Here is a 14,807-nt window from a genome sequence, read left to right as displayed (position 1 = left end):
CTCACAGAACCCCTACAGTGGCTGTAGACCATCAGTTGTGCTGATCACCGGTGATAATTGTGTCGAAGTTCTTGCCTTGTGGCAGTCTCAAGTGGAGAATAAACTATCTGGAATCATATTTCAGTATGGAAAAATTTGAACTTGGATAGATCACGGTAGATTTTGAAAGACAAGGTTTTCTTTATACGCCACACTGTGTATGTTGTGTCCACATTATCATTTTGTTAGCTTCACAAACCCCTATCCCTCATTTGTGTCTGTAGTTTCTTGTATGTCTAAGGAGACAAAATGTACCTCAGTGGCCTAAATGCAAGACACACTTGTTGATCCAGGTGAGGCAATAAATCTTGACTTTTTTTGTGTCACAGCTGTGACATCAGAGCCCCTACTGGCATCCAAACACAACAACTGGGCCTTAATGTAGATTCTTTAGAAACCACTGAGAGCAGCTGGGGGCAAACCAGTGTCTGCCAGTCTCGCTGCATCCACGGCAACCATATAAACACAGCAGCAAACTGTCAGGTTAAACTTAAGCCTCGGCCCCGGGTGATGTTTCAGTGTCACCAGAAAGCTAACCTTGCACGCTGGCAGATGCCAAATGTGTACTTCTGTTGGCATAAATCTGTTCAATTGCTTTTGACCCATGTCATTTGCTTCTCTGTGTTTTCAGTGGGGGAACTTTTTCAAACTGCAAACAGCAAGAGTAATTAGGTTAGGGAGATAGAAGGACTTAAGATGCAAATATGGTCAACACAGAATAGAGCAGAATAAAAATACCTACTCATGTTGACAAACCGTCTATCAAATAGTCATAATCAAGATATGCAAAAATGTTTAAGGAAGAATATCAACCGGTGCATGAGTAGTGAGGGATGAATGATTCAGCCCAAGGTTGGTTGTTTTTTTTATTGTTCTTATGTTAAATTTTTTATTTCTATAAAATCATCATTCAATAAAGGATTACTAAGCTGCAACCATAATGGCTCTATTAATGATTAATGAATTATTGATTAATGCTTTAAAGATCAGTTATAGACCATTGATAAAAACAACTTTTGGGTTCCCATGTTGTCAAATTTCACTAATGCTCAGTTCAGTTCAGTTTGACCAGCCAACAGTGGCTTGAATACTTGATTTATTAATCAATCGATCAGTCAGTTAATTAATCCATTAGCTCCAACTTACAAAGGGTGTCTCTTTAGAAAATATACTTTTTTTGCTGCAAGAAGCTGGCTACATGAACTATTTTTAATTCTTTTATATATACATATTAAAGAAAGCAATTTGAAGGCTCACATTAGATACAAAAGGAGCAAAAGTGTTTCACCTTAAAGTACTTTAAGTTCATGGACACAAACATGTTCAGTAGCTTGCATTTTGAATTTATTGCAAACATATGTAGGCTTGTCAGTCTACATTACACTCATTCATCATATTCATTACTTTCAAGCATGTAAGTGCAAACACAGCACTTACTTCTCCTTTCAAGGTACCTCTCTGCTGTCATTCTGACCTCTGTCTTTTTCGGCAGCAGCCATGCAACACAGTTGACATGAGGCATGAAACATATACAATGCCAATAAGGCATTTCATTCAAATATGTGCCCTTTTGCTTTGAACATTCACATACTGTATGCACTTATCTCGAACCATCTCACCTTCAGTTAATCCTCTTTCTTTATACAAAAGCAAGCATCAATACAGTCAGTTTCCCATATTTAACCTCAAAGTCAGCAGGTTTGTTGAAGGACATCTGGAAGAATGTTTTAAAACACATGACATTATCTATGGTACAGTGCATATTTGGGCAAAATTCATCAGAAACGATTACAAATGTTTCACTTTACAATAAGTCCACATAGTGCTCTGCTATCACCAAGGTTTACAACCATTCGTTGCTGTCAGTATTGGTGACAAAAGAGTGACAATCCAAGTGCATTAAGTACATTATTATTCACAGATAAAGGTCATACAAGAAACTAATAATATCCAGGGGAAAGGATTTCATGAGTTAAATGTTTCTGACAACATTAGAATAGCTGGTTTATTGGATCTTACGAATTAAAATATATTTGTGATTAACGTTCTTCTTCACAGGGTTTTAAAATGATATGTAAATGTGCTACAGTAAATCCTCTGAAACTAGTAAAATATGTTTATTATCTTTCACCTTTGGATAACATTCTGTTCAAGCACATGCTTTTAAAACTCTGTGGCAGGAGGTAGACTATCATATCTCTCAATTTGAACTTGTTCATACTAAGAAAAGTTGCTTTGGTTAATTTTTACATTGGATGCTTGGCAAAAAATTATGGATTTTTTTTCCTTAACAGTAATTTCTATACAACAGAGCCTATCATTTCTAAATAAATAGCTCTTACTTGCACTCCTCACAGCTGCCTCAGGGGCACATTAATTGTGAATAATACTTAAAATACCAATGTTAAGAATGGCAATGTGTGAAATTAAATGTACAAATTTAAGTTTTTTTTTTATTTCACCTCAAAATGCATTAAATGCTGCAACATCAGTTTGCTCTAAAGAGCAAACCATTTCCAATCTACTGCACAGTCAACAACAAATCGTCCAAATCACTGCATGAATTCATATCACTTATAACGAAATCAACTCATAGGGAAATTTTTATAAATTCTGTTGTAACAGAGGCATAATAACATGTATTTTACAGAATTAAGGTACACAGACTGACCAGCAGCTCCAAATACCTTTAAAATGTGTTTAGTTTTGAAACATGCCAAAAATAGCAATCTATAGTTTGCACTATTCCTACATGGGATGCTGGTATAACTGAGTCAAGTAAAGCACAATGACCTATGAGGCCCCACTGCATATTCAAAAGGAAACAGGACAGAAAAACAAAACAACAACAACAATAAAAAACGTAACTGTAGAGAAATCAGTATTTAAAAAAAATCTTGAATCCTAGTCTGGATTTCATCAGTTACTTTATAATTTGAAAGGAAACCGCACTTTAGACACATTTAAGTGAAAGAGGTCAAGGGGTTTAGACAAGAGAAAACGGCACTGCTGTGTGTGAAGTGTAAAGACACACCCAACACATGTACAGTCTGTACGCCCCTGTCTACAGCAAAGTAACATGACTCCTTGTCGTACTCTCACAGAATGCTGAAATGCCATACATAACTCACAGCCACAAACACGAACATATTCAGACACACACGCACTAACTCCATTACACAAAAGTGTAAAATAAATCAACACCAGTAGAGGAAGTTATCCTCTAAATGTCTAAGCTGGCTCTGACTCGTTATGCCCAACACTACTTAGTGATCTAAGTACACTGTTAAACCTGAGTCCCAGCTCTGCTACATCTGAGCAACACACTCAGTGTGTTTCTCTTTTCTTCTTCTTCTAGGAGTGTGCTTTTAAATTTGAACATACAACACTTCATTCAACACATCAGTTGTGCAGGTATTAGCTGCATTTTGTGAGACATGACACAGGATACATACACTTCAAATAGACCATGAGCGAACAACTCCTTCAAAACATGGAAATGTTATTGTGAATGTGAACATAACTGTGCTGGGGGTAGTAAAATGATACACATCAATTTAACTAATAATTTGGGACATCTCTAAAATATCTTATTTTGAAATACAGTAATTTTAATTCCTCTTCTGACTGAAGTTACTGTGAAAGAAAAGGTGGAGGGATTTAATATTACCCCTTATTTACCTATTTATTTTTAATTCAGTGCAGACATATGGTCCCTGTCTTCAGAAAACTGTGTACAATATTTATTATAGGTTGTATTTACTGTAATTAATTAATTCATTGTGTGAAATAAAGGAAGGCTATGTAACCTCTGACGTTGCTTACTTTAAAGACATCACCATTAGCAACCTTACTCAGAACCATGGATTTATAATGAGAACCAGATACTGGACACCAGGAAAAAAAATCAGTAAAAGCTCCTAATTAAGAACATAGGGCATTACATTTCTGCAGCTAAGTTGTGCAGCCCATTACACATAGAAATTGGTGTCTCTTTCTTTTGCCCCACCAGCCTACCCTACAGACTTTAAGTTGTTGCAGAAAATTTTACAAATATTAACCTTCTTGCTTGGAGTCTCTGATGTTCTGTCTTACAAATGTCCATTCATCCATCCATTTTCCACTGCTGATCTAGGATCATGGTGGCAGCAGGCAAAGCAAGCAGTCAAATGTCCTTCTCACTAGCCATGTCCTCCATCTTTTCCTGGAGGTTCCCGAGGCATTCCCTGGTCTGATGGGACATTTAATCCCTCAAGCATACTCTGGGGTTGCCTGTGGTCTGATCCCAGTTCAATGTGTCTGGACTACCTCCATTGGTGGGCAATCAGAAGGCATCCACCCTGCACTGCAAAGTCATTTCGGCTGCTTGCATCTGCAGTCTCATTCTTTCAGTCACTGCCTCAAGCTAATGACTATAAGGGAGAGCTGGGACGCAGATTGACTGGTAAATTGAAAGCTTTGCCTTCTGGCTCAGCTTTCTCTTGACCACAATAATCTGGTGCAGAATCCGCATTACTGCTGACATTGCACCAATCTGCCTGTCAATCCAACACTCATTTTACCTACACTTGTGCATAAGACCCCAAGATGTTTGACGTCCTTCACTTGGGGCGTTTGGGAATTTGTGAAAAGACAAAACCCTGGCATAGCCGAATATCCAATGAGAATATGCTAGCCTTCCTGCTGAAAATGTGGACACAGCTACCACCCCTGGTATAAAAGGACCAAATGGCTCAGCCCTGGTACCCTGTTATCCCATACTACCCAACACAAGATACCCCAAGTCATAAACTTTCCTTGGAAAGTTGGGCAGTGTGATAGCCCAATAGTTGGAGAACAACTTCTGGTTCCCTTTTTAGAAAATGGGAACCATCTTCCTGGTCTGCCAGTCCACAGGTACTGTCCCTGACCTCCACATGACAATGAGGAGGCAGCCTGACAATGGCTCTGAGCCTTGAGAATCTCAGGAAAAATCTCATCCACCCCCAGCACCTTGTCACTGTGTAACTTTTTGACAACCTCAGTGACCTCTACTGGTCAAATGGACAAGTCTTTCCCTGAGTCCCCTGAGAGCTCTGCTCCCTCTATGGAGGACGTGAGGAGAAAGTCACTCAGATGTCTCTTTAATAATAATTGTGGTCTATGGTGAAAATTACTTTTCAGGCTGCAAGGGAATGTTTTTTTTGCAGCACCATATTTGGCCACTGGGATAAACTGGCACTCACTTGGATACATCCATGCTCAGAATGGTGTGATGGGACAATACTCAGGGAACAACAAACATGTCTCCTGCTGAGGTATGAAGTGTTAACTATTTGGAGTCATAATGGGAGTCATAATGTCATGAAACTGACTTACATTAGCTAACACTGTCATACCAAACCAAGAGAGGTTGTAGCAGCAAATCCCCTGAGTGTACTGATTTTAGCAACGTTGCATGTTATCGCCTATGAGTTCAGCTTTTCATTGTTAAAATAAAAATGTGTTTTTTTTTCTTTCAAAAGTTACATAGACTTGCTTTAAAGGCATGCGATCATTTAACTCTCAATACTAAAATGGTTTAGCTGATGATGAGTAACAACAGTAAGACCTGTCTTGTTTCCTTTTGAATAGACATGTTGCAGGGCCCAAACAAGCTTTTCAGTATAGTTAGGTGTTCTAGACAGCAGCTGAATGGAAAGTATTTCAAAGCTGATTCATATAGCAACGTGGCAGAGCATCAGCCAGAGGATGTGGCTGAATGCGTTTACCCTACAAAGTGCTGCAATGCATAGAGAATACAGTAATGTCTGCTGCAAGGATAAACAACACAACCGAGTGGGGGTAGAAATTGTTGTTGTTGGAAGCTGTCCTGGGGAGAAGGTCACAGGGTGGAGTGACAGGGGTGAAAACTGCACTTACGGTGAACGAGGGCAGATTCTTCACAGGAGATGTCTAAAAGTGATAAAGAAGAAATGAAACAAATGTGCAAGTTAGATAGATGCAATGTAAACAAAGTGAGTTTTTAGAGGAGAAAATATTGTTTAGTTTTTGTTAGAGGCCATTGTCATAAGCCATTGTAACGCAGTGCCTTTTCAGTTTGCAGTTCCTGGTTGTGAACCATCTGACCAGATTCAGCCAGATCACTGCCGGGGGCACACTACTCGATTTGTTTACGTTGGAGTGCTGGAGGTCGGCAGAGTTCTCCACCTCCTTCTCCCCGTTTAGGAAAAACCAGAGGGGGAGGGGGCTATAAAAAGTTGACCCCATCTCAGCCCCCCAGTCTCGCTTCCAAGCTGGAGCTGCAGCAGCATCTGATCTCTCCGAGCAGCTGTCCTCTCCCTGCATCAGCACAACAAATACTTTACATTGCCTGACCTTTTCCTCCTGCATCACTATCCCAGCGATGCCCCCACTTCCCTCCACCCTCAAACACCCCCACCACCACAAGCAGCAGCAGCTACGCTCACACACACACCGTGTTCCCCTTCACGCCACTACTCAACCCCATGCTAGGCCCCTGCCTGCCACACACCCAGCTGACATGTATCCCTCATGCTCATGCAGTTGTATTATTGCTCTGACACATTAGCTGAGAATGGAGTGTGACTAGTTGTAAGTGTGTATCTGTAAGTGTACGAGAAACTGAGAATGAATTATTCTGTATGTCTTTTTCTATTTCTTGCTTGCTTGTCCATATTGAGAAACCTCATTTATGACTTCATCTCCAACAGAGCGGGTTACTTAAGTGTTCACTAAACAACCGCATCAAATTTTATTGCTATTCTTAAATCTTTACACTTACATCGAGCAAATAGCCAGTATTTATTTTAGATCTTAAGCAGTCAGCTAGCAGGTCATAGAGAAGCCCGGGTAATGGAATTGAGCCCTCATTAACGTAGTTAGTTACACCTGTGCCTTTCCTGGTACAAGATATCAAAATGTCTTCCATGGAAAAACCTCAAAACAAAACGGGTGATTACTGAATGCACTAGCTATGTTAAGGGAATTTAAGTGGCATAATTTTAACAGTCATTGAAATAATACTGTAATGTTAATTGTAAAGACTGCAAGTTGTAAAAAAATAAAAATCATCTAGTTGTCCGAGATTAAGAATTAAGAAGGGATAGTTAATAAGAAAAAATAAACTTCCAGTTTCACAATTTGTGCAATGGAAGATTTTGCTTTTAATTTTAATCTCCCAACAGATATTTTCACTTGTTTTTTCCTGATTATATCTCGTCTTAGGAGTGTGTGTGTGTATACATACACATCGCAGTTGTAAGCCATCAACAACCTGTGAACAAGTCCAGCATCTATTTTGTTGTAAATTGCCAATTATAGTAAATGTATCTAAAAATATGACAGCACCTCCAGTATCTTATGTGTATTTTCCATGTTTCAATATTTTCTAATACTGTAACTGTTGACTGAGGATTTCATGTCAGTATAAAAAGAAGGACCGTTCCGACTCACTCGGCTGGGAGAAAGTTTCACGAAATGTCACGCACAAGGAACGAACACATTAAGGAACTGTAATGGTATCTGAGTAATTAAAGCATTTTATAACACTGATTAAGAATAACTTGAAGTAAGGTGTCACTGACTGGAATAGTTTCCTGTGACACTTTCCAGCCCTGAGAATAAACCATGTAAACAAACTCGTCTCACACTATCAAAATAGCCCGACGGTGTGTAATGCAGAGAAAAGGGTACTCAACCAACTTGCTGTGGGCCGTGGCTGAAAATCCAATCTCCCAACAAGCCCCGCCAGAGCTCAGTGGAGTCAGGTTACCTGTCATGAAGCTACTGCATGTCTATTAACACTGACATGCCACTGCTGCAGCAGCCGAGTCGGACTTCTCCTCCAGCAACATTTACGACGCAAAAAATTAATAAATAAATAAATAAATAAAAACGAATGTAGTTCTACACGAATGCACATCTTTGATTTTTCTACTTGAAAGCTAGATTTGTACAGTGTAAAACATACAGTTTGTTGTGTTATATGGAAGTGAAGTTTTTTTTCCTCATGCTGTACTTTAATAATTAAGTTAATTAATTGCTACTCAAGTACTGCTTCCATGCCTCAGTGTGACACTTAACCTGCATTACAATGGCATATGCAACAGTTATTCCGTGAATATATAAAAGTTTACAGTGAACTTGTCTGCAACTTTTTTAAAAACACAAAATATTATACATGTTGATGAACAGAAACATGTCATAAGGGGTGTGTCTATCATTAACACAGCAACTGGAATTCGTGCAAGCTTACATGTGTGATGAGATATTCTCTTGGTCACCGATGCTCCACTACAAAGCTCATTGTTGTTCCGTCAAAGGAAGGAGGGGCGATGATTCTTGGACCTTGTTGCGTTGTGATGCTGATAACTGGCTTCCTCTCGGAGCTGGTTGCACCTCCTCTGGTGGTCACGTGTCCCAGACTCACAGGTAGCTGCAGCGGCCCCTGTGAAGCCTCGCCTGTTGCGCTGTAATATGCACTCTCTGCACCCGCTGTGTTAGTTTCCGGCCTAGGACTTCTGGCATTTTTTACCTTGTCTCCAACTGCATCCTCAGAGTGACACGGAGACTGTGGCAACGTCGCCTGAGCTGGGAGAGTCGGCGAAGGGATGAAGCTTGGGTAGATCATGTAGGTGGGAGCATAAGCTCCTGGGCTCAGTGCCAGGGGGGAGTAGGAGAGAGGCACAGGGGTAACAGGGGTGACAGGTGCCACAGGTGAATGGGACATGGGTACATCCACATACTGGCCTGTCTCAGGGTCAAACAGTCGCTTGGTGGCAGCCTGTATGGGAGTGTCCACCAGGTAATAATGTCCTGTAGAGGGGTCTAAAAGCATCTTGCGCTGGGTTTGTGGGACTGTCTCTCCAGTGGAAGAGGTAGGTGACACAGCTGGGACAGAGGGAGAGAAGCACAACACCTGCTGTTGGGTTTGTGGCCCTGCTGTTGCTGCTGCAGAGTGATGGTAGATGCTTGTGGCTGGGTACTCCATGATTAACGGAGACCTCTTCTGCTCAGGTGTCTTGCTGTCACCTGTGAGGGCTTGACTGACATTTGAACTCCCCTCCCTCAACACGGGCTCTCGATTTAGCAGTTTGATTTCATTTGTATACCCCAGCCCCGGTATGGTTAAGTAGTTCTCGGAGTCCGGACAGCCCTGTGAGACAGTGGGATTAGTGGGACTGATTTTGACCTTTCCCTGCTCCACCTTGCCGTGTTTCGGGGGCTCTATTTTCACTGACAGTGGAGCCGCCTTGGAGCTTTTCATAGTCGACGATGTTTGCAGCGCAGAGATTTGTGGAATAGAGTTACTAACTGAACTAATGCTGACATGTGCCTTATTGCTGTTGCCAAAATGAAGGACACTTTTGTTACTAAATGTTTTACTTTGCTGCAGTTGTGTTTTAAAAGTGTCACTGTTATACGGGACTTGTATGATATTCACAGCTCCTTTGCCTTCCTGTAGTTTGCCTGTGTCTGTGGACTGAGGAGTCCTCTCAGCGTTTGTTGTCTCCAGCTCCTCTGCTCCCTGCTCCTCACTGGCAATGAGTGAAAGCACGTGGCTGTCTGTGATGGGCTGTGGAGCTTCAGTTTTACGCTTCCATTCATTTCGATCGAACACATAAAGCTGCTCCATCGTTTTGACTGCAGCTTTAAGCTTCTCGAGCGCAGCCTGTTTTGGTATCGCAGGCTCATTCCTCCTCTCAGCTGTCTCACCTGTGAACTTGTCCTGCCTTTGTTTTCCGAGTTTGGTTTCAGTGTTTGGCTGGATTTCAGATTGGTCTGACAGCTGTTTGGGTACAATAGGTGGCACCCTGCTAGTCACACAATGCAATGGTGCATTTTCACTTTGGGATGTTTCAGACAGGACGCCTGCCTCTGCTTGTTTCTGTGATGCCTCAGTTGTCTGTGATTTAACATTTGTTTTAACAGAGTGACATTTAATCACAATAGGAGAAGGTAATAAATGTTTAACTGGGTCCTGTTTGACCTTTTCCTCAAGTTTATCAGCTGCTGTGGAACATTTACTGTCGCTATTATCCAGAGAAACAAAGCGATATGAGCTTTTTACCAATTTACGCACATCCCTGACATGATATATTGGCGTTTGAAACTTGCATTTGGTGTCTCTTATGTCTCTAACTGTGAAGTTTGGGATTTTATCTGTTGCAGATAAAGCGTTGCATTTAGCATCACCTGCTGCCCTGAATGTGTTAACAGTGTTGTAACTTATTTTAGGGGTCAACAGGTTGGCAATATTCAGTGTACAGCCTTTGTTTTCTTTCACACTTCTCAGGCATATTTTTATCTCTGGTGTTTTGCCCCCCTTCTTGGTTTCTTCTCTGCCTCCCATTTTTCCATTATTGACTGTTTTGAACTCTTTTTCACATTTCTGTGGGTCAGCAGGTGTGTCTGTGACAGGTGTGTGGCTTGTTAAGTCTTCTGTAAAATCCTTCTGTTTTGAAAGAAGCTGGCAGCTCGGAACAAAAAGCAGTTTTGTCAACATGTTGCTGGTGTCTAATCCTTGCTTGGCTGTGGTCTGTGCGTCACTTACAGCCAGGGGCTCAGCCTCCTTTACAGGTTCTGGCTCATCTACTTTCAGTGAATTAAATGCACTACATTGACCGTGGCTGAGCGGTGCTTTTGGAGGCTCATGCTGTCCCTTTTCTGAGTCGTCTGGTGCTTTACTGCTTTTCTGCTCCTCTGCAGGCTCACAGGAACCGGGTCTACTGCCCTCCAGGCGCTGATCATCAGCAGAATTAACAGTGAATCCCGAGCCTGACTCTGAAGTTTGCCTTTGCAAACCTCTTCCCAGACTCCTTTCCGGGGAGAGAGCTGGGTATGTGTCACAAATTTCACCCCTTTCCATTTTGCGCTCCTGCTCAAACTGCATCTTTTTGGAAATTACGTTTTTCAAAAGACTTGATGCAAAAATTGCCCTTTTGTGTGTGTCCCCCATGTTTTCCGTGTGGTGATATTGCATCTCACACCCTGATCTGGCCAACACAGCCCCAGGAATCTCTTTGGATCGTGTGCTCTTGGAGCATTTTGGACGCTTTGTTCCTTCAGGTGCCTCAACATTACAGCGGAAATTCAGCGTCACTCCACGCTGCTTTGGCTGAACCGGCTCTTTCAGCTCGATCTTTTTGCTGGAAGAGGAAGCTTGCTGAGAAGTTGTTCTCTTGTTGAGTGCGTACATTTTGGTTTGTGGAGCTTTCATGCCAGTGATGGACTTACCATGCCTCTTACTGTCCACGGTCTTGTTCATTTCCAGTGTTGTTCTGGAAGTCTTGTGCGCAATTACGCTCCGCTCTCTTCCCCGCGATATGTTTCCGTAATTCCAATCCACATAGGCTGACCATTTATTTAGCCCATATTCCGACACCGAGGACTCACTAGAGGTGCTAAGATTAATGGCATCAAAGTATGGACATGCCAAGCTACGGAAAGACTTGGCGGTTAAATTACGCACCTCTTTATCAGCGTCGTCCAGCTCACTGATGGAGCTGGACGCTCCGCTGGAATACTCATTAATATCTTTCCGTCTCAGTTTGGTTGCAAGGTGCTGACGGCCCGGAGCAGGGATGAAATATTGGGTTCTGTCGCACAAGGGACCCGCTAAGGCGCCAGAGCTGACAAAAGAGAAGTGGCTCCTGTCTCCAAAGTGTTTTGTGTAACCACAGGTGCTGTTGTCAAGGATACTGACGGGCTCGTTCACTGCTCTGGAGGTGGTTTGTATTGATAAATGAATTTTCCCCGTCTTTGCGTCCCCAATTTGGTTTTTGCACACGCTCTCATCAGAGCTGGCGCATTTGTCTGAGTCACAAAGATCACTCTCCTCCTGCTCGGTGCTGACAACTGCTCCACCAAGATTAGACTGCACTTTCGACTGGCTCCTGCCCTCTAGTAGCAAAGTCCCCTCCTGCGTCTCATCACTTTCAAAAGAGGCGTAATCCACAAAGGAATAAACCAGGTTGTCGTCTTCAAAATCCCAACAGGTCCCCCGCCCCAGGTCGTAATCTACATCGTGGTCGAGCTCGGTCAGCTGGATTTCGTGCGTCGTGATATAGTGAGACTCGTCCTCCACAGTGTCAGAGCCGCAGTGGTCGGACAACACCGCGCTGGCCCCGTCATCAGACTCAGTTTTACTGTTCAGATACATGTCCGTGTATTGGAGCTCATCACTCTCACTGCACACATGTTCGCTGCAGTCACTCGGGTCGAGCTCGGCCTGGCGCTGCTTGTCATTCTCTGAACCCTGACCGGTGTTGGGAAGTTTGATCAGAGTTTCCAGTGGAGGCTCGCACGAAATTGGCCCGGAGACGGCGGCCCGATTGTCCTCTGTCCCCTGCTTTGAGCTGTCGCATTTGATAACAGACAGCTGGTTTCCCTCGCCAGTGAAAGTAACTTTCACTGTTTTTGCGCCGTCCGGTTTCATGTCCAGATCCACATAGTTGGACTCGTCGCTTTTTGTCTCGGTGGCGTGGCCTTTACTGTCCGTGTTGTCCTTATCCTTGTCCTCTGGGAGCAGCTTCCTGTGAAGTCCGGTGTCATCTAGGTAAGTGAGAGTTTCCTCCGCTGCTTCCATTTAGTCCGGTCTTACCGTCAGGTGGTCCTCGTTTACGATGTTATCCTGACACAGGACGGAAAACTCTGCAGGCTGGAGCGACGGGAGAACGGAGAGCGAGGAGGGTGAGTGGGTGAGAGAGAGAGAGAGAGAGGGAGAGGGAGAGAGAGAGGGAGAGAGACAGAGTGAGAGATAGGGGGAGTCCCAAGGAAAATCCCATGCTGGTTTCCGTGTCATGTGGCGATGCTGTTTTATACTTTGTGTTACATTTTCAGAGATTTTCGGAGCAGGTGGTCGAATGAAACTAAGCTCCAAAAAATGCCAAGATTCAGCACCTTTTCTGGAAGAACAGCTCCTCTCTATTGGCGCATTTGAAGCTATTAAAAATACTTAAAAAAGAAAAAGAAAAAAGAAAAAAAAACCAACTATAGTATAGTTAACTGATGTTCTGCTTTTCTGTTTTGTAAATTCTCTTCTGTTGCTCTTGTGTTTGTCACTATCCTGCCTGTTTGCTATTCAGTGCTTTTATTGTGAAGCACTTTTGTTTTGAAAAGTGAAATATAAATACATCCTTACTCAGTTACTAAACTTAAGCGTTTCAGGTTTAAACATCTGCTTGAATTAAACACCAGCAGACTACCAGGGGTCTGGAGGAGGACCTGTCTGAGGAGAGGGAGGTAGGAGGTGGAGTCTAGCTTGATCAGTAGCTTATTTATAGGATCAGGTTCAGGTGTGAGCCTCTCCACTTACCTGCAGCAGAACCCTGGGCTCCCTCCTGATGACAATTGTTTGTCTGAGTGAATATGTGAGTTCCTTTGTACTTTTATGTTTGTAGTTCCTTAATGCCTGACGTATATACATTAAAGTTAGAAGTTAGAGGAAACTGTTAGTTCCTGTTAAAGTGACCTGGTAGTGATACATATGTACCTTTTTTGTATTCCTTTGAATGTGTAGTGATAACAGATACATCAAGACAAAACCATAACATGTAATGAGAAGATGCACAAAGAAAGTGAAATTACTGTATATAATACATACAAAGCCGGTACACATGCAGAAGTCTTACATACAGTATACTATATATATTAGAGACTGATTATCGGCCAGGCTGATTATCGGTCTGCAATTTATGCAAGCAAGAGAAGCAGTCTTGCTGGAGAGCATGCTGAACATCTCTGCTTTTTGCACCACAATCTGGCGGTTCACTGAGCGCTTTATTAGGAACACCTGTAAACCTGCTTATTTATCCAATCAGCCAATCATGTAGCAGCAGTACAATGCCTAAAATCCTGCAGATACAGATCAGGAGCTTCTGTTAATGTTCACATCAAACAGTGACTTTGACTGTGGCATGATTGTTGGTGCCAGACAGGCTGGTTTAAGTTTTTCTGAAACTGCTGATCTCCTGAGATTTTCACACAACAGTCTCTAGAGTTTTTATTCAGCATGGTGTCAAAAACAAAATACATTTTCAGATAACCATTCTTTACAACTGTGGTGAGCAGAAAAGCATCTCAGAACACACAACACATCCAACCTTGAAGCAGATGGGCTACAGCAGCAGAAGACCACACCAGGTGCCACTCCTATCAGCGAAGAACAGAAATCTGAGGCTGCAGTGGACACAGGCTCACCAAAACTGGACAGTTGAAGACAAACATGGCATGGTCTGGTGAATCTGGATTTCTGGTGAGTCAAGCAGATGGTGGGGTCAAAATTTGGCATCAACAGCATGAATCCATGGACCCAACCTTAGGATAAAGGCGAACAGGAGCTTCGCAGCATGAATGTGCAGCTGACAAATCGGCAGAAATGATGTGACAATAATCATGTCAACATGGACCAGAATCTGAAAAGAATCTTTCTAACACCTTTTGTAATCCAAGCTACGAGGAACAGAGGATGTTTTGAGAGCAAAGTGAGACCCTACCCAGTATTAGTATGGTGTCATATTTATCTGAATATAACTTACCTTAATTTATTGCAGCTTTCTACATATGTGCATCAGTTCTCTGCCCTCTGGTCGAAACACTTGTCTGCCCTCAATGGAAAGAAATATTTAGCACCAGCTGGTGCCAGTCAGCTAAAACAATTTTCTGTAAGTTCATCCATTCATCTTCAGATGAAGGGCGAGGTTGGTGTCGGTCTTTTCAGTCCAGAGCTCATTCCAAATTTCAGCCACTGGGCCCGTGTGGGGCTT

General features: G+C 42.5%; 1 protein-coding gene across 1 annotated transcript; it reads right to left on the bottom strand.

The window, feature by feature from the left end:
• Window positions 1–1,376: 1,376 nt before the first annotated feature.
• On the bottom strand, window positions 1,377–12,677 carry LOC121180459 (uncharacterized protein C4orf54 homolog). The gene is made up of 2 exons (XM_041035887.1): window positions 8,297–12,677; window positions 1,377–5,973 (listed from the first exon to the last, which is right to left on the bottom strand). The coding sequence occupies exon 1, from the start codon at window positions 12,626–12,628 to the stop codon at window positions 8,321–8,323; it is 4,308 nt and encodes a 1,435-aa protein (XP_040891821.1). The 5' UTR covers window positions 12,629–12,677; the 3' UTR covers window positions 1,377–5,973; window positions 8,297–8,320.
• Window positions 12,678–14,807: the final 2,130 nt, after the last annotated feature.

This window comes from Toxotes jaculatrix, chromosome 4 (assembly GCF_017976425.1).
Source record: "Toxotes jaculatrix isolate fToxJac2 chromosome 4, fToxJac2.pri, whole genome shotgun sequence".
Classification (NCBI taxonomy): Eukaryota; Metazoa; Chordata; class Actinopteri; family Toxotidae; genus Toxotes; species Toxotes jaculatrix.
This window is presented reverse-complemented; position numbering and strand designations above follow the sequence as displayed.